The sequence below is a fragment of the Mus pahari genome, chromosome 8, assembly GCF_900095145.1.
Source record: "Mus pahari chromosome 8, PAHARI_EIJ_v1.1, whole genome shotgun sequence".
In the NCBI taxonomy this organism is placed as follows: Eukaryota; Metazoa; Chordata; class Mammalia; order Rodentia; family Muridae; genus Mus; species Mus pahari.
The window spans coordinates 93,383,231-93,408,526 of record NC_034597.1 but is presented as its reverse complement, the minus strand read 5'-3'; the positions used below and the strand labels follow the sequence as shown (position 1 = coordinate 93,408,526).

The following is a 25,296-nucleotide window of genomic DNA, read 5'->3' as shown; positions in this document are numbered from 1 at the left end:
AACAAAAACAAACAAAAAAAAAACCCAAAAACAAAGAACTTTCTTAGGCTCTTTGGAAACACTGTGAGAATGACAAGATTGACATGGTGTACAAAGAACAAAAGTATAAGGATGTTGATGATAAGATCTTACTTGAAGGACTAAAATCCTGAGATCTTAAGACATTGACTGTAAAGTTATGCATTCCTTTAACAGTAAACTGTTTTCAATATGTTAAATCTTAGGTTGCCTATAATGGTGATCCTGAAGGTGCCCTTATCCAATTCGCAACTTATGAGGAAGCAAAGAAAGCAATCTCAAGTACAGAAGCAGTATTAAATAATCGCTTTATTAAGGTTTATTGGCACAGAGAAGGAACTACTCAGCAGTTACAAACTACTTCACCAAAGGTAAGAGAGAAATGTATGTGAAGTCTAATGTTTCTTGGGGTCCTTTACCCTTATTAAAACAGGCTTTTGAATCATGTGACACTTGGCTTTGATATAGTTAATAACAGGCTAGAGAAAGTTACTTCTCTTGACTAATCTTTTATTAGCTTGTGAGGTTAATCTTAGTTTAGGGAATTATAAGATGGTGTGTGTAAAGTATCTAGAATAATAGTCAACTGAGAAGTAATCACTCATTAAGTGGTGGCTACCCATTGCATAAGTTTATCACTACATAGTCCTCTTAGACATTCATTTTTCTTTCCCTTCCTTCTACATTTCTCCATTGAGAAAATACTAGCTGTTTTTGAGAGGTATTATAGAGTAGTCTGGTTTTTGATTGTTAAACAATGATGAATTTATTTATTTTTTATTCTTTACAATTCATTCCTTGCAAAGAAAATTAATACATTGAAAAACTGAAACACTCGAGTTTGATTATAAGTTGCATTTTAAACTTTCTTTATATTGATACAGGAGTATAAAATCATCCTGGTTATGCTTCATGTTCCATTGCTAATTAGTTTGCTTTAACTTTTCCTTTTGTTTTGAGGTAATACAGCCTTTAGTCCAGCAGCCCATTTTACCTGTTGTGAAGCAGTCAGTCAAAGAGCGGCTGGGTCCTGTACCTTCGGGTACTGCTGAACCAGCAGAAGCCCAGAGTGCTACTTCAGAACTTCCCCAGGTAAACAGCAGCTTTTATCAGCAGCTCTGTCTGTCAGATAGCTTCTCCAGCAATTTTTATTTATTAATTTTCCTTGGTAACTAGAATTATAGTTAATGTTGAATGTTCTACACAGAAATATGGTATTTATATTTTTGACTCTACCTATAAGTAGTTAGTTTTATCATAACACTGTCTTTTTAATTTTAAATTCATTTTCCTAGTTAATGCTCGTGAGAAAGATCTCTTTACTTTGTGGAGATGTATTTAAACAAGTCTGCCTGAGAGTGAAGTTCAGTACACTAAATTTTATTTTTTTCTGTTATCTTTTTACTTAGAGTTCTATCTCCTGATAATTATGCAGTAGAGTGAACAGAGAACTTTTGAGAAGGGAAGACTTAAGCCATCAGGTTACATGTGCTTGATTGATGATCTATTGTTCTAAGTACTCACTTGCCCTGCTTAGTACTTTGCATCACTTCCTATGGCCTGGGACTCTTTTCTCCATATGTTGTTTCTTTCCACTTCCATACTTGATTGGTAGTTTCTTGTTTCTATACTCTCAGTGTCAAAAATTTAGCTTTCCTTTTTCTCTAGACACTTCAAGGTATACTGTGCAAAATTGGGTTAGGGTGTAGTGACCTACTTAGATGATGCCACGTTAGCTTTTCAGGTCATTAATTCCTACTGCGTAGAATAAGGTAATGAGATTCTCTATGAAGGTTCAGAATGCAAAATGATGTACTGCTATTTTTAAATTAGCATACCTAGATAGTCACTAATTACAATGTATTTACTTATAAACATATTTTAGGAATGAACGATACTTACTTTTCAACTTATAAAGCAGGCTTATATTTTAAATATTCAGGTTTTTTAAAATAGGCAGTTTCTACTTGTTAATATAAAATTACAGGAAGGGATTTAGGAACCTACTTGAGGATCGATTTGACATTGTAAGCTTTTATAGTTAATACTAAAAGACTTTTTGTTTTTCCACACGTATTTCCTCCTTATCCTCTCCTTTCCTTTCCCTTTCCTCTCCCATTTTGTTTTTTAAAGGTCCAGGTTTCTATGGCTAGTCTTGCTATGCTCAAACTCAGTATATATTAGTAGAGTCAGGATGTTCAAAATCCAAACAGACTTAATATATGTTTGGGGAAACACTGAATATGTCCATTTTAATTTTTTTAGAATGTAACTAAGTTATCTGTGAAGGACAGGTTGGGTTTTGTATCAAAGCCATCTGTTTCAGCAACTGAAAAGGTAAGAATAGCATGATGTGTTTGTCTTGGTTGTATAAATGTTTTCCAGGTGGCATCTTCATTTTTTTTTTCTTTCTCATAGCTCTAAACTTCTGCTTCTTAATAGTATTGGTAGCTCCTTACTCCTACCTGTTTGCTGAAAAAGAAAAATCTTAGCCTAGCTCCACCTTTTTACATCAACATTTTAATACTTGCTTCTGTTATTTCTGTGTGCTCCATTCTTTCTTTCTTTCTTTTTTTTTTTTGTATGACATTTATTTTCTTTATAGACATTGTGCATTTTAGATTGAAAACTCTGGTAGTCTAATAGAAAGGGTCATGAGCCAGGACCGTTATGTGAATATGATCTCTAGCTCTTTGTGACTAACTGCATGGTAACTGGGTAGTACACGTAACCTTTCTGAATCTTCTTACTTACTGGTAGATGTTAATATTTATTTTGCTTTATTTATTTATATATTCTGTAAATAGGAAGAATGATATAAATTATTTTGTTATTGGCAGTTTAAGTTTATTACTGAGTTTTTCATATAAGGCATTACAACACTTCCTTCTTTTTTTAAATAAGAAGGCGCATGAAGATTGTTGAGGCTGTTTGTAGGTCTTTCTTCTGAATAGATGTATGCTGTTTTCATGCTTAGGTGTTTGGGACTACCCTGGTAACATCTTTTTTTTTTTTAAATTTTAATTATATGAAACTATAGAGTACTAGCAAGCCACAAAAGATTTGTGTTTCTCCAGTTTCTAGTCCCTGGTCTCTCTAGACTGAAGACTACGGAGGAGATTCCTGTAGAAAGTGAATCAAGCATCTAGCTGACCTGCCATCATTTGTTCTTTAGAGTACTGTTTGAGTTATTATTTACTTTATTAAACTTTGACATTGATGGAAGTTCAAAACTCCGTCTGTATCAGACTTTCCTCTTAGACATATTAGTGCCAAAAATGAGTCATTTTCCATATAGAAGTTAATGTTCATTTTTAGACCTCACCACTAGGATTGATTGTCTAAGTAGAATAGTCTTGAAGCCTTAATGCTGTTGTACATGTATTCATAGTCTGCCACTTTTTCTCCACTGCCTTCAGTTCTCTGGCTCTTTGATGCCTTACTTGGCTGGTGTCTTGTCATTCTCCTCTGTACTTCTGTCAGTACTGTTTTACTGTTTGAAAATTTGGATTTATTGGCTACAATAACTATGTTTCCGTTTTGTTCTCACTTTGTCCCTTTATCTATGCTGACCTCTGTCTAGCTTTAGCTTCTTTGTGGTGCCTTCTCTCAGAGTGCATTTACCCTGTCCATCAAATGTCCTGCTGCCTAGCATACCAGCTTTACATACTAAGTTTATCATAGGGTGTTCATTGATTAAAGTGTTTTAAAATCACATATATTCATACATACACACACATAAAACTCTTCCTAATGATAATATTTGCATTTGAAATTTTTTTTAAATGGGAGATTGTGTGGTTAAATTGAGCTACATTTGATTCACAGGCCTCAGGTTTTCATTTAACCATTGGAGATGCCATTGAGCAAGCTCGTTTAAAATGACTATAAAATGGAGATGCCAATAGCCTTTTGACTTTAAACTTGGGTTTGATGTACAGTTTTGGCAATATAAAGAGATTGAGAGAATATGTGAAGCTTTTCTACCCCCCTTTTAAAGGTCATTTATTTATTCATTTATTTTAGTACATACTGCTCCTTTGAAGACCCTGAGTTGTTTTTTTATTACAAGAAAAATTGACTTATTTAAAATATCGGCTACACTTTCTGGGAACTAGGGTTTGTAGCAAAAATTGATTATAGATTTTAAATACTTTTTCTTTGATATTTGTTTAAAATGTTTCTCTGTAAGGTCATTAATTCCTTATATGTGGAATATTACAAAGTTGACCTCATGGAGCAGAGTAAATGATGGTTACCAGGAACCCAGGGTGAGGAAGTTATGAAGATAATGGCTAACAGTTGTAAAATAATTTCAGAACAAAAATACAACATGGTAACCTTAAATAATAATCATGATTTTAAGTGTTCTCATAACCAAAATGGGAGGCAGTGCCAAGTACTGGGTCAATTTAGCCATTTTACAAGACAGACAGACACACACAGTGGCAAAGGTAATTTTTACTATTGGTTAAGTGATGGTTTTAAAAAGTACTTAATATTCGTGAGAAAAGTCTTTAAAATACTTTCTAAATAAAGCTTTAAATCTTATTCTTCTCTCCAGAGTTCTCCATTTGCCCAGTGTTATAAAATGCATATCTATGCGCTCTTTTTTTAAATTATTTATTTTATGTATGAGTACACTGTAGTTGTGAGCCTTCATGTGGTTGTTGGGAATTGGACCTCTGCTCCCTCGGGCCCAAAGACTTATTATTATAAATAAGTACACTGTAACTGTCTTCAGATTCACTAGAGAGGTTGGTGTCTTATGGGTGGTTGTGAGCCATCTTGTGATTGCTGGGATTTGAACTAAGGACTCAGTGCTCTTACCCGCTGAGCCATCTCGCCAGCACCACCTATGCGCTCTTAAACAATATTGTAAATTAACATTCGGATTTACTGAATATATATTTACTTCATTAAAAAATTTGATCATATTAATTTTCTTATACATAACTTTTTAGATATTTAAAATGAGTTTCTCTTTTCTGTTTTAAATACCTATTAGAGGTATTAACTAATTATTTAAAATAAATATTTAGTTTATTAAGAGATCTATTTTAATAGAACTAATATTAAATCATGTTAAATTTCAGTTTGAGCTAGTTATTTTAAAAATGAAACTTGAGATAGCTTCATAGTAATCCTATTTAGGACTTTTTTTTTACACTTAGTATAGTTATGGTATAGTTAGTAATGGTTATGGATGGTAATATTTTACATAAGAAATAAAGATGTGGGAACTGGAGAGCTGGTTCAGCAGTTTGAGAGCACTTGCTGGCTCTGGTAGAGGACACAGGTTTGTTTCCCTGAACCCACATGGTAGTTTACAACCATCCTAAGTTCAGATGGTGTAGGGGAGTCATTGTTCCTTTTTTTGACCTCTTTGGGCACTAGGCATGCACATGGTGCATATATATATACCATGCAGGCAAAACCCTAATCCATATAAAATACATTTAAAGGAAAAGGAAAGAAAGGCGTCATTACCAGTTTAGTACATTGACTTTTGTCGTTGTCATAGGAGATAATAATAAAATCAGAGCACATAATTGGCCTTTTAACTCCTCTTTTGGGTTTATATTTGCTATAAAAACCTAGCCGAGGATACTACAAAAAAGTAAAATTACTGGCTAACATCTCTTATAAACACAGGCACGAACACTCCAAAGGAAATACTAGTAATTTCCAGTGATAGGTAAAATACATACTACATCATGGTCAGGAAAGATTTAGTCCAGAAACTCAAGATGCTTTGACATTAGGGCCACCATAAGTGGCCACCTTAGAGGAGAACCTTTCATGACTGTCTTGTTAGAAAAAGACTTGGTAAAATACTTAGCACTTTGCAAAGTAGGCGCTTTCCTACCTTGTTGAAGACTGTTTCCACCTCTCCCACCAGAACTAGCATTAAATGTAATGGTGAGATATAGTGAAAATCCCCTACTGTTCATATCAGGAATGAGACAAGATCTTCATTTAGTCACTTCCTTTCAGTTTTTTTATCTCCGTGCGCCACCCCCCCCCCCAAGGTCTAACCAATACAATTAAGTGATAAAATGAAACAAACCATTATAAAGATTAGAAAAACGGAAAGAAATCTGTTTATATGTGGATGGCATGATTATTACATATGTAGGGGATTCAAAATAAACTTGCAAGCAGTTGAGACAATAGGTGAGTGGAGTCAGATCATCAGAAGTTAAGTTAATATGTTGCCGTATGAAATTACAGCACATAAAAACAATTAGAAAATAAATGTGTTCTGTTTACTTGTAATGACCTCTGTCCATATTTTGTGTTTTTATGATTTGTAACTTAATCTTGACTGTTGGATATGTTGGATTCCTCTGCTGTTTTCACTTTAAATATATTTGTTAATTTATTTATTTATTGACAGTGGCAGAGGTCAAATCCAGGGCCTTAACCATGTACTTCAATTTAATATGTAGCTAAGGCTGGCTTTTCATGTACCAGTCCTATTGCTTCCAGCTTCCAAGTGCTGCAATTACAGGCACGTACCAGCATGCCTGGGTAAATTTGGAATCTTGAAAAGTGTGGGTATTCTTTACTATTCTAATATTTAAATCTAGAATCAAGCAGATTCAAAAAAAAAAAAAAAAAGCAGTCTTTGTAATCCTACAGTTATTATTTCCAAGCACATTTTACTTTTACTTCTTGGCACCTTTGAAATAGGGCTGCATTTCACCATTGTTGGAAGGAAGTGCAGTTGTAAGTACTTTACTGTTGTTTCTCAGTTGCTTCATTTTATGTAGGAGTCCTTGAGATTGAGGCTTCGTGGAATATTATCATATATCTTGGAAATCACTGGATAGGGATCTGGGTATGGTTATGAGACAGCTTGTAGAAACAGGCAGGTGTTCTGGTCTCAGCACAAACTCCCTTCAGCCAGCACTCATTACTCTGATGTGAAATGCTAAGATGGTTTGAGAAGGCTTGTGTTCCTTATTGACTAAAGGGGGAACAACGCTAGGTTAAACAAGTAATTCTATTATAATGGGTATTTGTTGCTGGAAGATAGCATTGTGATACCCAAAATCCCAGGTCACTTGTTCTGTAGATAGCTTTTAACTTGTTAGGGAATTCGCATGTAGAAACACTCTACTCAGACTAAAAAGTAGGCTGTCTGTGTTTCTCGTTACAACCTCTCTTTGAATATAGTTTAGCAATTGTGACATAGTGAAATGGCATTGAAGAAATTCTTCAGAATTATTCCAGAAGAATTACTGAAGTTAGACTATAAGCTAAATCTGTATTTTGATTTCTAATGAAATCAAGTATTTCTTAGTTTTTCATGTTTATTAGTAATATTTGGCAAGTTTTATTTTGAAGAAAATTACCTGTGAAATGTTGGTACATGTAGATTATTATTTTCTTTCTTTTTTTAAGATTTATTTATTATTATATGTAAGTATACTGTAGCTGTCTTCAGACACTCCAGAAGAGGGNGTCAGATCTAATTATGGATGGTTNTGAGCCACCATGTGGTTGCTGGGATTCGAACTCAGGACCTTTGGAAGAGCAGCCATCTCTCCAGCCTGAATATTATTTTCCTTTACCTTTTAAATATAAGTTGTGCTCTGTAAAGCTAGAATAATGATAGTTTTATGTCTTAGATTCTGAGACAGAGAAGTATTAAGAGGAATAAGTTGCCCCCCTCCCTTTTTTTTTTGGTCTTCTGATTTCATAGTGAAAGATCCGATAGTAGTCTTCAGATTTCTGCTTTTATGCTACATCAGATGTTAACATGTTAGTAGCTAAAAAATAGGATAATATTTTTTTATTTCCATCTTTCTGTATCTTTTTTGTTTTGTTTTGTTTTTTTCGAGACAGGGTTTCTCTGTATGGCCCTAGCTGTCCTGGAACTCACTCTGTAGACCAGGCTGGCCTTGAACTCAGAAATCCTCCTGCCTCTGCCTCCCAAGTGCTGGGATTAAAGGTGTGCGCCACCACGCCCGGCTTCTGTATCATATTTTAGCTCAGGAACTCTTAAGATGTTAGAAGCAGTAATATTTTCTCTGGAAAATCGTAGTGCAGGGTTACTTGCTTAAGTTTTAAAGAATCTGTTGATACTATCTTTTCTAAGAACCAGTCATCTCATGGAACTTAGTGCGAGAAATAAAAAGTAGCCTGTCAGCGCTGTCTATATTATTACTTTATTATTGTTGTTCTTGTTGTTTTTATTAAACCTTATGTTTTAAAGGGTTTTTCACTTCAACCTATAATCATTTGCTTACTTTAGTGTAAAAATATTTATTATCTATCATGTGATTGTACTGTTTTAGATACTAAAAGTATAGTGATTAAACAAGTCAAAAGGAGAGAGCTTTAAGTTTGTGTTTTAGATACTCTCAAGATGAACCCCCCAATTTTATAGATGAGCACACTGAGGATACCCCACCTTTCAAGTTTACTTTAACCAAAGTTTCATAATTCTGTATTAAAAAGACTTAGGTTCAAAAACCACAAAGAAGAGAAAGACTAGATCTTTGTTTCCAGGGCCTTGCAGTGTAGATAGGAAGGAAGACATCAGGTTCTTTTGGTTTTGTTTTATTTTTTTTTATTAAGTAGTTAATATCCCCTGACAAATTCAATGGTGTTTTTATGTCATAGCTGAAGGAATAAAAATATGTAAGTATTGGAAAGAAAAGAAAAATGATTAGTGCTTTAGCTTGTACTACATCTGAGATTAAGATCACTTCAAGGAGGAAGGATGGCTTGTAGGGAGTGGAGAATAACCGCTTCATTTATTTTGGAACTATAGATTACAGTGGTCATACTAAAATGTTTGTAGGATGACATTCAGTTTCTTCTTATGCTTTTTCATAAATATAATAATGGCAGTCTTTTCCCTCTGATTTCCTGTTTTACATTTTTGGCTTTCCTTTTTTTGTTGTTTGTTTTCTGTTATAGGTATTAAGTCACCAGGAGTTAGTTTGTTTGTTGTATGGCTTATTACTCATGAAATGAATACCATTCATTTCAAAACATGAAATGTGATTTAGTTATTATAACTATATAATACATTTAGTTCAACAATAAATTTTAGGCAGAAATGCTTTAAAGTTGGAGTTTCTTAAAAAGCAACACTTAAGAATTATTAGTAATTCTTATTAATAATTAAGAAATTATAGATATGATTGATAACACTTTTAAGAAGTTGAATTTGTGTTGGTAGGTGTTGTCTACATCTACTGGTCTTACAAAAACGGTGTATAATCCAGCTGCTTTGAAGGCTGCACAGAAAACCTTCCTAGTTTCTACCCCTGCAGTTGATAACAATGAAGCCCAGAAAAAGAAACAGGTGAGCAGAGATAGTGTAGCATCAGCTCATACAGGGATTCCTCTCCACTTGGTGTGTGCGTGCCTGTTTGTGTGTCTGCTAAGGTGGGTACCACAAGGTCAAACTGGAAGGTTCAATCTTCCTTCTCTCACAGTAATTATTCTTTTACACTCTTTTTTTTTTTTTTTTTGTGCGTGTGAAGGGAAGTTTCCTCTGGTGTATCTTTGAAACTTGTATATGTGGTCTAAGCTTTACAGACATAAATGTTGTATATTGCTTTTGTTCCCATGCTTCTTCAGTTAAAATTGCTTTTCTCTTGTATTGTTTTTCTATCTTTAGTTATACTCAAATGATTTGATTCTTTTAGGAGGCACTGAAACTTCAGCAGGATGTAAGAAAAAGGAAGCAAGAAATTTTAGAAAAGCACATTGAAACACAGAAGGTAAAATAGTAAAATTAAATTTGACAGAATTATCAGTGTGGTTATTTTTAGTGAATTTAATCTATTTAATTCACAGTGAGATGCACATTTACTGTAAGTAGTAGTGGTAAAAGTGAAAAAGTTAATAAGTGTATCATCAATATTATGTATTCACTAGCATTGGAGCTGAAGAAACATAAAAGTGATGGGTATAGTCAGGTGGAACTGGTTATAATCATGAAGTAACTTTATTTAGCTCTCACTGTATATAGTTTTTTGGTCAGTTCATAATGAAATGAAATCATTTTCTCATTGTTGATATGTACTTCACTAATTTGGACCCTCTACTTGTGTGTTAAACAACAGTCAAAAGCTGCATCAGAATGTCTAGTTCAAATTGAGGTGAAAATGTTAATTATGCCACAGATGTTTTGTTGGTTTACAGTGGTGCCTTAACAATGATCTCAGTACCCAGGGAGGCTGAAGCTGTCAAATTGCTTCGTTTGTCAGCTTAGGCTACAGAATAAGACTGTCTATAAAACCTACTTTAACATTAGAAATATGGCCTTTTCTTATTTCTTATTAAACCACAGTGCTTTATGTAAAAAGCTAAAGGTGTTGTAACTAGGAGAACATAATTTTGAGTGATCTCCCATTTCACTTTTCTGGTCCAGAACTTAGGTTCTCAGAGAGCAAAAGAGTAGTAAAGTTCTTCATAAAGTAAACTGATGTAATTAAGCTGCTGCTAGCATTACCAGGTCTGCTCTTCTGACTTTATATACTGAGAGTCTGTCAGCTTTGTTGAGAACATATAAATTAAACATAATATTTATTTGTTTTAACTATTTTACTGTAGTTGTTTTCTTATCAATAGTAGGACTAAGTCTCTTAAATTCCTGTTTTAAAATTTTCCAGATGCTAATTTCAAAACTAGAGAAAAACAAAACCATGAAGTCTGAAGATAAAGCAGAAATAATGAAAACATTAGAGATTTTGACAAAAAATATTACCAAGTTAAAAGATGAGGTTAAGTCTACATCTCCTGGACGCTGTCTTCCCAAAAGTATAAAAACAAAGACTCAGGTATTCTGGTTTGTTAGTCACATGACTGCTTACTAAGGATATTGAAGATGAGTGCAACTCCGTCTCCTCTTAGCTAATCTCTGTCTGTATCTTGGTAGCTAACATCTGTCTGTAACTGCAGTTCAAGAGGATCTGACGCCTTCTTTTGGCCCCCAAGTGCACTGAACACACATGGTGCACAGATATACATGCAGGCAAAATACATTTATTAATACAAATAAATCTTTAAAAGAGAGAGTTTAAAATAAAAATATCAAAAGTTATTTTTTTAAGGGTATATAGTTAAGAATCTGATTATTCACAACTGTCTTAGCTCTTATAAGTGTGAAGTAAGCTATTAGAAAATGATTATGGATAATTTTTGGAAAGTAGTTTTAAGACAAAATGACATGATTACTTGACTGTGTGGCCAAGAATTATTTATTGGAATTGGTGATATAAAAGACTAGTAACTTTGCATCACTGTCCAGAATGGGTTTTATTTGCAAAGAGAAAATCTAGGTGTTTTAATCTAGATGATACAACAAATGACCAAAATATTTTCAGATGGAATGAATGATAGAATGTGGTACAGTGTTTATATATCATCTATATATGTATGAAACCATGTTGATTTTTTCTAATTTTAATGTGAACTACATGGTTATTCTTTTTTAAAACTCATATTCCATTGCCAATTTCCATAATGACAACTTGGCCTCATATCATAAATCTATTTATTCATTCAAGTAGACTCACAATCCATTCAGAATAGTTGTACAATTATTGCAGTACTGTTTCCAACATTTAAGCTTGATTCAAACTTTACTTACATCCCTCACAAACTAATTCCATTAAAGATTAAATCAGATTATGATGTCAGTTAACTTTTATTTCGTTTAGTACTACCTATTAGATAAAGTTAGGTCTATTTCAGTTGTTTTCAGCTTTTGATGTTTGAAGTTGTTTTTTGATGTTTTGAAGTTGTTTTCAACTTTTTCCTGGCCTTATTCTTACTGGTTTAGTTTTAACTTTTTAAACAGGGTTTAAAAGAACATAAAGATAAAAATAGGATTCTCTCCCTCCTCAAACCACAACCTCTGATACACTGTCCATCCCTAACCCCACTTCTTGTATGGAACCACCATCATTCATTTGTGCTTTATCCTCCAGTATAGCTAAAATGTATGTGTTTACCTCTCTAAAGACATAGTATATTTTGCTCATTAGCCCCATTTTTTTCCCCCCAAATTATCGCATTATTATTTCATGAATTCACAAGTTAGCTATGGTTTAGACAGTGAATTTTAGGGAAATCAATGAGAATAAAAGGAATAAGGAAGCTTACAAACTAGAGTAATAGTATTGGCAATAGAAACAAACGTTGCTTGGCATGGTGACACATATCTAAAATCCTGGCTTTTTTGAGGCCAACACAGGAGAATCTTGACTGTATAACTAGCTTGTGTTCCTCCCCCCCCCAAAAAAAAAAAAAAAAAACTGGGGGTGGGGGGAATGGGATGGGGCACAGAAATGAATACGAGAAAAGATATCTTAGAAAAATGTTAACTTAAGCTCAGAGTATTAATTGTTATTTGAAACATTAATGACTTTCAGATGCAGAAAGAATTGCTTGACACAGAATTGGATTTATATAAGAAGATGCAGGCTGGAGAAGAAGTCACTGAACTTAGGAGAAAATATACAGAATTACAGCTGGAAGTATGTTTTAACACAGCTACACAGTTCACTTGAAAGAAGGAGATACAATTGTGGTTAACATGAAAGTGTTTTTTGGTTCTATTTAACAATTACTGTCTAAATATTCTCTCTGTCTCCTGTGTGTGTGTGTGTGTGTGTGTGTGTTAGGATAGAGAGGAAAGAGGCTAATTGATTTTACTAAACTACCAGAGAAAATAGTTTTCAAAAAAGCAGTTTTATATTTGTTTGTTAATTTGATTATGAATGCCAGAGGACAGTTTATGGGGATGGGTTCTCTTCTTGTACTGTGTTGTCTCAGGGATTGAATTTGGAACTTTGGCCCTCTGAGACTTTGTACTGGCCTGAGAAACTGGTATTTGCTGAGACACTGTCTCTGCATGAACACCCTGGTGCCTCTGTTTCTACTGAACTTTAGTCCTCTTTCTGGTTTTGTTGTTTTTTTTTTCTTGGGGTTAAATATAATTAAGGGCGCTATAGGTATTTGTATGGAAAGTCTTTGTATATGTAAAGTCATATAGGCATGTTGTGCTGAATTGTCAAAAATCAGCATTGTAAATCTGTTGAAAACATGCTTATTTAAGTTTTGCCTATAGATGGTGCTGTGGGTGTTTTAAAAGAGAAAATAAACTAACTTATAATTTAGTTATGGTTATTAAATGAGAAACTTCTAGTGGAATAGATCTCTTGATATTTAGCAAAAATGTTATATAAGAAAATATTAAAGTGTATTAATATCTGTATTCACTATTGCCTGACATAATTTAAGGTAGTATTTTTTAAAAATATTTTAGGTTATTTGGCTTAATTTGAGTTTTTATTTATTTATTTATTTATTTGCCTTTTTGAGACAAGGTTTCTCTGTAGTCCTGGCTGTCCTGGAGCTCTGTCTGTAGATCGGGCTAGCCTCGAACTTACATCTATTTGCCTCTGCCTCCCAAGGGCTGGGATCACTATGCCCAGTGAGTATATATTTTTTAAAAGTTTGTTGACCCCCCCCCCCACACACACACTTTAAAATACAGTAGAAATCTGTTTAGTGCTGTTTAAGTATTAACAATTTAACTTTTGGTATCTGCTGGACATGTCCTAGGCTCTATCCTGTCTGAGAGTTAGAAAAAGCTGTGAGATGCTGGCCTAACCCTGCACTGAGTTCCCTTGAAACATGATCTGTTTTGTTTGTATGTGCAACCCAAAATATTAGTTTTTAATTTTATATTAATTTTAAAATTATATTAATTTTATAAAATTATATTAATTTTATAAAATTATATTAATTTTAAAATTGGTTTCTCAGTATGAATAGTCCATGCCATTGGTGATATAAAAAAATGAAATATTGTAAAATTTTTGATATAATTTAGTAAATAAATAACATAAAAATTATTGTTCCATGTTTTGCTTGTTGTAATTCAACCAAAGATAGAATAGTATTTTCCAGTCTTTTATGATGATTCAAATTTGATTTACAGTCAGTACTCATGCAGTAATACAGTAGATGCCAGAATATGCTCATCATGTTAATTTTTCTATTTTTTAATAGAGATCAGTGAGCAAAGATTTTAAGATCAAATACATTTTGAAAGGTTATATTGAATATGCTGTTTGGCTATAGGATTTCTTGGAGACTTTTGGTTTAAACTCCAAATTATAGGTGGTTGAAGTTTACTTTTCAGGGAGCATCTGTTTTGTCATTAATGCTTTTCAGGGTGTACTTGTGATATATTTAATCTTATGCCCTCACAACTTTTTTCCAAGACAGGGTTACTCTGTGTAGCCCTGACTGTAATGGAACTTGCTTTGTAGACCAGACTGGCCTCTAAATTCAGAGCTCCCTTTGACTCTGCCTTTCAAGCATTCTTTGATCAGGGCCACTCTACCACCACCACCACCTGGTTAACCCTTTTTTTTTTTTAAATTTATTATTTTGTTTATTTTAAAATTTTTGACTGTGTATGCTATACAACATATTTCAATATACATCTATATTTCATGGAATGAATTATCAGAGAAATCTATTCACCTCACATACTTAAGTTCTTATGAAAATACATTTAAAAATTTCCTTCTCTTGCTTTTTGTACTTACCGTGCTGTACAGCAGTTGGTACAGCTTATTCTGTTGTAAATTTTCACCAACATTTCTCCACTTTTCACACCAGCACAGTTCTTACTAATAGCCATTGTTCATTGTTATTTGATTATACCTTATTTCATTTAGCATTATTATTTGATTTTATGTTTACTTTTGATAATATTAGGATTTAATGTTCTTACTTGGATGCCATATACCCTCATCAGCATGTTCATCTTTTTGTTTATCTTACTTCTAAAGTTTGTATATATAGTTTCCCAAACTAGAAATGTGCAAGGAGTTTTATGTGAGTCTACCCTTTGTTTACACTTCACATCCAGCTAATTGCTAAATTACAGATGAGTTTCTCCCACGGTTTATTTTATTTTTGAATGAAAGCTTGCCAGTATGCATGTGTGTTTGTGTACTATATGCATGGATTGCATCCATGGAGACCAGAGGAGGATATTGGATCCCCCGGGACTGTGAAGTACCATGTGGTGCTGGAAACTCAAGTCCTGTGCAAGAACCACTTTCAATAATTTACTTGTCTAGGAATTGAGCTTGTGTGTTTGGCATTTATGTATTTGTATGTACGTTGCAGGTGTGGGCAGGTGCTAATGCATGTGTGGAGGCTAGAGGGCAGAAGTTAATGTTGTGTGTATCCCTCAAGCTCCATTTTGGAAGGGGGTCAAGTGTTCACTGAGTCTGCAGCTCATTGATTTGGCTAGTCTGAGTGGCTGGCCAGCAGGGCCCAGGGATCTCCCTTGTCCTCAGTTGTGAGATTACAGATGTACATCATGACTTTGCTTTGTAGGTGTTTGGGGTTGACCTTAGGTTCTCATGCTTGTGTGGTAAGCACTTTAATTACTGTGCTAATTGCACAAACTGAAATTGCACTTGAGGTCCAGAGCTACTAGCACAGGTGTTTAGAGAATGTTTGTGGAATGAAGGAATGGTGTCCTACAAAGAAATTATGTACAAAGAAATTATGTAGCAGAGAATTAATATTCTGTATTTCTTCTATAGTGTGATAAAATAATGCATTTGGGAAAACTTAATATTCGCTGAGTCAACAGATAATAAGCTAGAAGCATTTATTTGAAAATCAGATAGTCTAGAGTATAGTTCACTGTAAAAATATATTTATTATCTCTGTAGGTTGTGTTGCAATCTATATTAACTTGACTTTTGAAGTGATGTCCAGCCTTCTGTGTTATTAAGAGCTCCAGAGTTACCAGTCTTTTTGTCATGTGTGATGTCTTAGAGTATGAACTTAGTTTGAGAGGGAAGAAGGGTAAGGTGGTAAGTTGGCTTGGTGTAAAGTTGCCTGCTGACAGATCTAATGACTTGAATTTGTTCCCTGGAACCTATATGATAGAAGGAGACACAAAATAATGTAATGGAATTGTAAATAGGTTTTTAAAGTTGTTATACTTGAAATACTTTCAGAGTACATTTAGTTATTTTAGAATTTTTAATGTTATATGATTATCTAAATACTATCTCAGACAGCATAAATGTTTGGATCATTTTCCAAGATATAACATTTGCCTTAAGTTAACACAGTTGTGGTATTTCTAATTTGAAACTTGGTGTGCTCAACAAGTAAAATCAATGAAATATTTCAAAATTTGGAACTCGGGAACACGGTGTTGGGCATTTCAGATTAGAGGTCTCAATGCCTAGTTACCACATTGTGTAACCTGTGTGTTTTTTCTTCTCTAGGCTGCTAAAAGAGGAATTCTTTCATCTGGCCGAGGTAGAGGAATTCATACAAGAGGCCGAGGTGCAGCTCCCGGACGGGGCAGGGGTAGAGGCCGAGGCCGAGGTGTGCCTGGGCATGCTGTGGTGGATCACCGACCCAGAGCATTGGAGATCTCTGCATTTACAGAGAGTGATAGAGAAGATCTTCTTCCTCATTTTGCGGTACTTTCTTACCACCTAGCAAAATACTAATTGTTACTCAGGTTAATAGATACAAGTAAAGAGAAAGTGAAGAGAATGACATGTGTAATTTAAATTCAGTGATACATGGGTTTTCCTTAATCTATAGTGTTTAGTTATAAAATAGAATCAGGTTTTTTTTTGTTTGGGAGAAATGTTATAATCCCCACCCTTCCCCTCCCCCCCTCTTCCCCTCCCCTCCCCTCTTCCTCTCCCCCTCCCCTCATAGAACAGGCTGGTCTCAGATTCACTGACCGGCTTAAATGTTATAATTCTTAAACTAGATATGCCTTCAAATATTTTAAAGTTTTAAACTTTATTGTTTTAGAGAGGGACCTCAAGAGTAAGTTTATATTGATAATTTAAGGAAAAATTGGCATTTTTATATAGAACATTTAGATTTTTATATATGAAACTTTAAAAATAAAGTTTTGTTAATATTATACTCTTGATAGAGTTGAATAGGACTGAAGCAAGATCAAGTTACCAAGGATACAATGCAAGAGAGTTTATCTAATGGCAATAGAATGGCTTGGAAGAGTAGCAGATTCTAGCCCTAGTCACCCATTGTTTATTTAGACGCCTGGGCATTATTAGACTAATGTGCAGAGTAGATACATACGCACCTTAGCCTTTCATCTTACCTATTGCAGTTTGTAAGGTTTTCCTGACCTTAAATTCCTGAGCATCAGTGTTACCATGGGTATTCTGGTAACCCTTCAGAGAGAGGATGAATCAGACCTTTACTCTCACTTCTTGGAGATACATTGGTTTGACACAAATCAATTAAGATAAACTATAGCTTATTAAACACACAGCTCAGGGATTCAGGATTCAAAGGAGTATGTTTACCCCTGACATATGATACAAAGATGAGTGAGGGAGGTTCAACAATTAGTAAACCTGAAATGGAGAACTAGAAGAATAGGTAAACTTTAAGTGTTATAAGGCGAATTTTAGTGTTTGACACTCACTCCCAGCTAATAGTTAATGCTCTCTCTGAATATAAGGAAGTTATAAAAGAAAGAATTGATGTGTAAGAAGTAACTAAAGTGATTAGCATCTTCCCCGTGAGCAGTCTGGAGAGTTCTGTGCTTGTTGGATTCAGAGGGATAGAGAATGAGAACTAGAAAGGTGCTTGGAGATAAAGCTCAGCTCTCCCTTGCTTTGTCCCTACTTCTGCAAAGGGAAATGAGATCCAGACAGTTAAGTGCCCTGCATACAGGTGCTCAGCTACTTAGGGGTAGCACTCAATTGGAAAAATAATCCAAACAAGCTGAGTTCATTTTAATCGTGTTTTGCTGAATCTAAGAGGCTTGAGAAATAAATATGCAGAAACTTAGGGTAGAAATACTTTCATAAGTGTAGAGTTTGAGTTCTACTCCAAGTTAGTAGTTGAAATTTATACATGAAAAATACTACTGTTAAACAAGAGTACACATTTCAGAGTTTAGCTTTTTTAATCTTTTTATCTCTGAGCACAGGAGGTTAGAACAACTGTGGTCATTAGCAAAATGCCTGTAAATTTTTGTCTAGGGAGTCCAGTAATAATAGTAATAAAAACAGCGAAAACTTAAAGGGGATATTAAGAATAATTTGAATTAACACTGATTTGGTGGGGCTTCTCTAGAGGAACAGAACTTATGATTTTATGTATGCTCACACACACACACACACACACACACACACACACACACACACACACACGGAGGGAGGGAGGGGGAGGGGAGAGGGAGAAGGAGAGGGAGAGGGAGAGGGAGAGGGAGAGGAGAGGAGAGGAGAGGAGATTTATTAGAATGGTCCAGCTAGGACAGAGAGGGGGAAGGAGGGAGGGAGGGAAAGAGAAAGGAAAGGAGATTTATTACAATGTTCCAGGTAGGCCAACAATGGTTGCTTATAACAATGAACAGTTCGGGATTCTAGTAGTTGTTCAGTTCACAATGCTGGATATCTCAGCTGGTCTTCAGAATATACCATAATCCTAAACAAATAGACTGTTCATGCCAGAAAAGGAGAGTGGTCGCCACTAGGCAGAGAGAGAGAGAGAGAGCCAGCTTCCTTCTTTCATGTCCTTTATGTAGACTGCCAGCAGAAGATGTAGTACAGATTAAAGGTGTATCTTTGTACAAAGATCCAGACCCCAATTATTGGTTATTCTTGCTTCAAATAAATTTAATTACTAATTAAATTACAGGTGTGGCCAGCCATTGGGTTTTAGTTAATTTCAGATGTAGTCAAATTGACACCAAGAATAACCTTTATTGTGCCCATTTTATAGATGCAGAAATGGAAACCTTATTGTGCCCATTTTATAGATGAGGAAATAAAACCTTGAGGAAATTAAATAATTTGTTTAAGTTTAAATTTGTTAATAAAAATTTGTTTTGCCGGGCGTGGTGGCGCACGCCTTTAATCCCAGCACTTGGGAGGCAGAGGCAGGAGGATTTCTGAGTTCGAAGCCAGCCTGGTCTACAAAGTGAGTTCCAGGACAGCCAGGGCTACACAGAGAAACCCTGTCTCAAAAAACCAAAAAAAAAAAAAAAAAATTTGTTTTAATTAGTGTATGGTTATAGTTATGGAATGAGAAGAAAAATAATGCATAAAAGACTAATTATTGTGTAATAAAATTGCTATTTACAAAAATATGTGGGGGAAAAAAAGCAATAAATTTTGATCAGCTATAATGCACTATACTTAGTATTTAAGTTCTAAATTTTGTTTGCCTTAGTGTAAATACATACATAGTAAGTGAACCTATTCATTCATTCATTCATTTATTTATTTATTTATTTATTTATTTATTTATTTATTTATTTATTTATTTATTGCTTTTTCAAGACAGGGTTTCGCTGTCCTGGAACTCACTTTGTAGACCAGGCTGGTCTCGAACTCAGAAATCTGCCTGCCTCTGCCTCCCAAGTGCTGGGTTTAAAGGCGTGTGCCACCACTGACTGGCAAGCAAGAGCTTTTTCTAGGTCCCACTTGCCCCGGCCTATAGGTTCTTTATTTGTTCTCATTACGGATGGTTTTGAGCCACTATGTGGTTGCTGGGATTTTGATCTTATGATTTAGAACTTATGATCTCTGGAAGAGCAGTGCTCTTCACCACTGAGCCTTTTCATCAGCCCAAATGAACTCATTTTAGTCAAAGTTAATCTTGTAAAGTAAAAGTCCTGAATCTTCATTTTGATAATTTGCTTGACTGACTGGAAAAATTGCTTAAATTCTCTGAATCTATTCCTCCTTTTATTGGAAATGATTCTAGAATTTCATAGTTTCTTTTGATGGTTGATTATGCTGTTTAAGAACAAATTTGCCTTGTCCTAAGTTAGAAGTAATAAGACTTTAACCATTGTTTCATTCATTATAACTCAAATAGAGTTGAATGTTGCCAGTTCTGGAAAGTGTAGGACTAGAGCTGAGATGGGCAGATAGGACTAAATGTAATGAGTTATTGCTCTCCTGATATGGATTATTATAAATTCTAGATTATGGTTATTACTCTTCTAATGCCATTGGGGGTTTTAGATGTTTCAAAACACTTTTAGGAAATAATTTATTAATTTACAGCAATATGGTGAAATTGAGGACTGTCAGATTGATGACTCTTCACTTCATGCAATAATTACATTCAAGACAAGAGCAGAAGCAGAAGCAGTAAGTATAAAATTAATTTGTTAAAACTTCGTTTAATTGGCTAATGTTTTCATAAGTTTTAATATAAATTAAACTGTACTTTGACAGAAGGTAGAATATTTTAAGTGCAAGTATGAGTCCACAAAAATATTCTTATTTTCTTAGGAAATCTGTATGTAATATAAATATAATGTGTATAAAATTTGACACCAAGTTGACTTTAAGACATATTAATTTGAACATGTCATACGTTCTTTTTACAGAGGTTAAAGAGCTGGTTTTTGCTACTTTGTAGGTTATTCTTTCTCCACCCTTTCCCCCACAGTTTCACCCCTATCACTGTATAGGAGAGAAGAGAAGGATAGTGGAAAGGGAGACACAGATAGCTAGATCCCTGAACCTAATTTCTTTCCTTTTGTTTCTTCTTTGAGCACAACTACTAACAAACCACAGCCAACCCCCTGCACAACCACCAACCACCAACCACCAACCCCACCTTTTTGGTACTAGCATTTATACATGCTCTGATAAGGTCCCAGAATTCCAAATGTCACACAATTACAGAGACCTTCTGCAGCTGGCAGAGTCACGCCCCCTGCTAGAGCATGAGGCAAATCATAATTAGCTGCTTTGGACTGTCCCATATTGTCACACCCAGGATTATAATGAAAACATATTCTTATTTCAGTATTTTTTAAAGAGGCCAAAATTCCAAAATTGTCACTACATAGGATCACCACTCTTTCTACTGTTCACTATTTTATCTGGCCCAGAACAAAGTATGAATTAGTAGAATGAGTGGTAAAAGTTACCTAAGGTAGATGTAGAGACAGATAGTTCTGTTGCCCACCCCTGTTATTTATCCTTTACCTACTAGTTCCCAGTCCCAGCAGGATGAGGGATAGAGAAGCATCTCTATCTTAGCAAACTCCTGACTAGACTGTTGTTAGTTGTTTATGTGATGCTATGAGGCTTAAAGTCTGATTCTCAGCACTTTGACCAGTTACTAACTGCTGAGTGCTGCCAAAAGAGGCTTCTCTGATTAGGGTGGAGAGCAGCCCTGCTCTGTGAATATAAGCAAAAAATTTAGGGTGCAATCTGACAGCCTGATCATTGAACAAACTTAACAGTAGGCTCTGTCCAAGGCCCTCTGACCTCCAGCCGTGGGCTTTGGGTCCGTTTACAGTACCAGACACGAGATTCCCACCTGTCGAGTAGCCTGAAATTCAACTGGAAAGTGGGTAATTACCCTGTAGTAGTCTTCCCACTATTTTCCCAGTAAGCATATCTTTCCTAGCAGGTCAGACTTAGCATGCAGAGTTCAGTGATGAGGAAGACAGTGGATGTCTTCTGTTCCTCAGCAGCCTGCACAGTAGCTTTCAGCATTCTACTAGCCATCAGGGCGTTAGCTTGTGGATCAGTCTCTTCGTTCTGCAATCAAAGTATGAAGTCATCTTCAGCAATAGAGTCTTATCATAGACTTACTGGAAGTAACTAAGAGCTATGTCATTGATAGTGTTTTCAAGACCTTTTGATCCTCCCTCCGTTTTAAAGAAATTAAAACTATAGTAAAAGTTCACCTTACAAATTTGAAATGCATGTTGAATATAGAGATGGTTAAAATTAGAAGAAATTATTTGCCAGTAAGCTGTTATTATACAGGGTAGTGTTACACAATTATATTGCTACTGAGTAGTAGGAGGCTGAAGCAGTAGGATTGTGAGTTAAAGTCTAGGTAGGATGTACACCACAAAGACCCATTTTAAGAAGGAAAAACAACTCCACTCCCAGATTTACTGTAGATATTGCTGGTCACACTTTTGTTCTTTTTATATTTCCTTTTTTGAATAAATAAGAAACAAGTTTATTTATAAATATTTTGCATGTGCCACTTGTCATTTCTTAACAGTAATGATTTCAGCTTCAGTGTGTGTTTTAAAATTGTGTGGCATTGTGATTAAGCATGAATTAAAAACTCTTAAACTGAATTTTAATAAGCATGAAATCTTTTAAATTTATCATAAATGTATATATACAGATTTAAATTGGTACATGGGAGTATTAATGCCTCACATAGCTCATGTGCAAATGTCATTGAATATGTAACTGTTTCTTCATTTCATATCTTTCTGTACTTTGAGTATGTCTTGGGACCAAGAGTTACTTTATGACATTACGAACCCTGATGTATGCCCATTCACGTTACTTTAAATGTGGTGTTTGAGGGCAGCTACTGACTAGGCTTGACCGGTCTTTGAGTTCAACTATCATCAGTTATCAAGTGTTTCTATAGAAAATACTGTACTTTTCTGTAGAAAAGTTCATAGTTGTTACCTTTCCCTTTCATTAAGGTGTTTATATAATTTTGCATTAGTTATACATTGTTTTGTGGCGATTTAGATCATTAATTTGAAAATAATGTGACATTTTATATGCAAATTTGTTTTTTGTAGGTTTCTAGTTAATAGTTACTATATAGCATGTAAAATTCATTTGCTCTGTTTATCAAAATAAATATTGGTTTAGAAGATTGTCTTAGTCAGGGTTTCTATTCCTGAACAAACATCATAACCAAGAAGCAAATTGGGGAGGAAAGGGTTTATTCAGCTTACGTTTTCCACACTGCTGTTCATCACCAAAGGATGTCAGAACTGGAACTCAAGCAGGTCAGGAAGCAGGAGCTAATGCAGAGGCCATGTTCTTTACTGGCTTGCCTCCCCTGGCTTGCTCAGCCTGCTCTCTTATAGAACCCAAGACTACCAGCCCAGAGATGGCACCACCCACAAGGGGACCTCCCCCGTTGATCACTAATTGAGAAAATGCCTTACAGCTGGATCTCATGGGGGCATTTCCCCAACTGAAGCTCCTTTCTCTGTGATAACTCCAGCCTGTGTCAAGTTGACACAAAATTAGCCAGTACAAAGATAGAGCCAAAATCTTGATGTATATTGGGATCGTTTTTTAAATAGTAGTTATCAGTAAATTGTAATTTTACTGTAAATTTATAAACAATTTTTTTCCTATTCAGATTTTGGCCAGGAGTGAAATGATAGTTGATTATAAGAAATTGTGTTTACTTTTAAAAATGTACATTACTATTATGATTTTTAAGAAGTAAATAACTGCCGGGTGGTGGTGGCACACGCCTTTAATCCCAGCACTTGGGAGGCAGAGGCAGGTGGATTTCTGAGTTCAAGGCCAGCCTGGTCTACAAAGTGAATTCCAGGACAGCAAGGGCTATACAAAGAAACCCTGTCTGGAAAAAAAAAAGAAGAAGAAGAAGAAGAAGTAAATAACGAAATTTGTAATTGTAACAGTAAATTGAGAATAAGTGACCAAATAGCAAATGAAGTTTAGTTGTTTTAAATATCAGACATTAAGAACTTAAATTGTTAATGTTCTTCACTCCCATTTTCTTAATTGTTCTAGGCTGCAATTCACGGAGCTCGCTTCAAAGGGCAGGATTTAAAGCTGGCCTGGAATAAGCCAATAACTAACCTGTCAGCTGTGGATACTGAGGAAGCTGAACCTGATGAAGAGGAAGTATGTTTTTTTTTTCATTTGTTTTCCCATCATTATTCATAGTTCATTTACAAAAGGTGATTTTTTTTTTAAATGGCTGTGATTTTAACATAATACTTTTATTCCTAAACCATATTTCAGACAGGGGAGATCAGATAAATGCAGACAATTTATATTTTCTGGATTAATGAGAAGAATTGTCAAAAAAAATAACATGTGATATATCAATTTTCAATTACTGTAGAAGATAATAATTATTCATTAGATTTTTATCCACAGGAAATCTTGTAATAATATGTTAAGTTCTAGGGTATTTATTTTACTTAATTGCTGTATCAACATTTCAGCCTTCTTTTAAAATTCATATTGCTTTAGTTCATCAGAGTGACTACCTGCTATGTGGTAGATTTTGTGATAGGCACAAAAATGAATAAGACACGGTCCCTATCATCAAGGAGCTTATAATCTGGAAAGGAGGGTGGTGACAGAAGAAATAATGACAGCGATAGGCATACTGATATGCCAAATGCAGATTTGAACAACATGCTATGGGAACCCCCAGGAAGGAATGATTGTGTCTGTCCATAATAATCTTAAAGGTCTATTACCAGTAGATCCAAGCCCTGAATGATAAAATAGTGTTCTGTACCTATGTGCTGGGGCTAAGAAAGTGAAAGACATTTTCAAAAGAGTTCTAGCATCAGGATAAGAGTGGCAGAGTGTAATGTTTCCAAGTAACACTAGCCACTAGGATAAAAGGTATGGCAGGATAAGAAGGGATAGTGAATTCAAAAAGCCCTCAAGACAAAGACTTAAGTAAATAATGCTGTTTTGTTTAATCATGAAAACAGTTACAGAAATAATTGAAGAAGTTAAAAAAAATAAAGGTAAGGTAAAGAAACTAAAAGATTGTTTCACATTTGTTAGATTTCCATAATGCTGCTTCATTTTGTTTGCAGAGCATTTCAAATCTGTTACGCATATCTATCCATAGTCAAATGCAAGAATAAATGTGTATTTGAAACTCATGTCCATGATTTGTCATTTTATATTTTAGATTATACCTATGTCCTTCCATGAGTTTGAATTGAATGGGGAGAAAAGCAGGCGAGCTCCTGGTATTAGGTATTTTGAAAAGTTTGGGAAAGCAGCCTGAAAAGCTTTTGTGAAGGGAATGGGAAAAAGACAAGGTTTTTGCTTTTGTTTTTCAATTTCTTTTTTAAAAAAAGATATATATCAAAAAAATGAAATTGTGGTAGGATTTTTATAAGTTGGTGAGTGTTGAGAGTTAGGGTAAATCAGTGAAACGTATTCCCTTTTAAAAGGAGCATTGAGCAGTGTTCTGAGTCTAGCAGCTGGCATGGCTTGTTAGCGAGGAGAAGTGGCATGTATTGAACCTCACTTTGATGTTTATTGCTCACTTCACGTGCGCAGTGACCCAGGTACTGTAAGAAATGAAATAGACAAGGCTGCTTTACTTTGTTCTCTTAAGTGTTCTAGCTATAGAAATAACCGTTAGTGTTCAACTCTTGAGAGTGAACAGTGTTTAAAAGTGTTACTTTTTTTTCTTTTCTTTTTTTTGTTTCTTTTGTTT

General features: G+C 34.8%; 1 protein-coding gene across 8 annotated transcripts in view; it reads left to right on the top strand.

Moving 5' to 3' along the window:
- The window catches only part of Rbm26 (RNA binding motif protein 26), a 66,547-nt gene that overhangs the window by 32,577 nt on the left and 8,674 nt on the right, over positions 1 to 25,296 (top strand). For 4 of the 8 annotated variants that reach the window (XM_029541936.1, XM_029541938.1, XM_021202848.2 and 1 more), the window contains exons 12-21: positions 225 to 389; positions 979 to 1,110; positions 2,284 to 2,355; positions 9,218 to 9,343; positions 9,690 to 9,764; positions 10,659 to 10,826; positions 12,423 to 12,527; positions 16,326 to 16,526; positions 20,115 to 20,201; positions 23,610 to 23,723. In XM_029541936.1, the coding sequence (XP_029397796.1) occupies positions 225 to 389; positions 979 to 1,110; positions 2,284 to 2,355; positions 9,218 to 9,343; positions 9,690 to 9,764; positions 10,659 to 10,826; positions 12,423 to 12,527; positions 16,326 to 16,526; positions 20,115 to 20,201; positions 23,610 to 23,723 (1,245 nt within the window). The remainder of the gene's footprint in view (positions 1 to 224; positions 390 to 978; positions 1,111 to 2,283; positions 2,356 to 9,217; positions 9,344 to 9,689; positions 9,765 to 10,658; positions 10,827 to 12,422; positions 12,528 to 16,325; positions 16,527 to 20,114; positions 20,202 to 23,609; positions 23,724 to 25,296) is intronic. The other 4 variants (XM_021202852.2, XM_029541937.1, XM_021202850.2 and 1 more) reach the window with 3 other exon arrangements.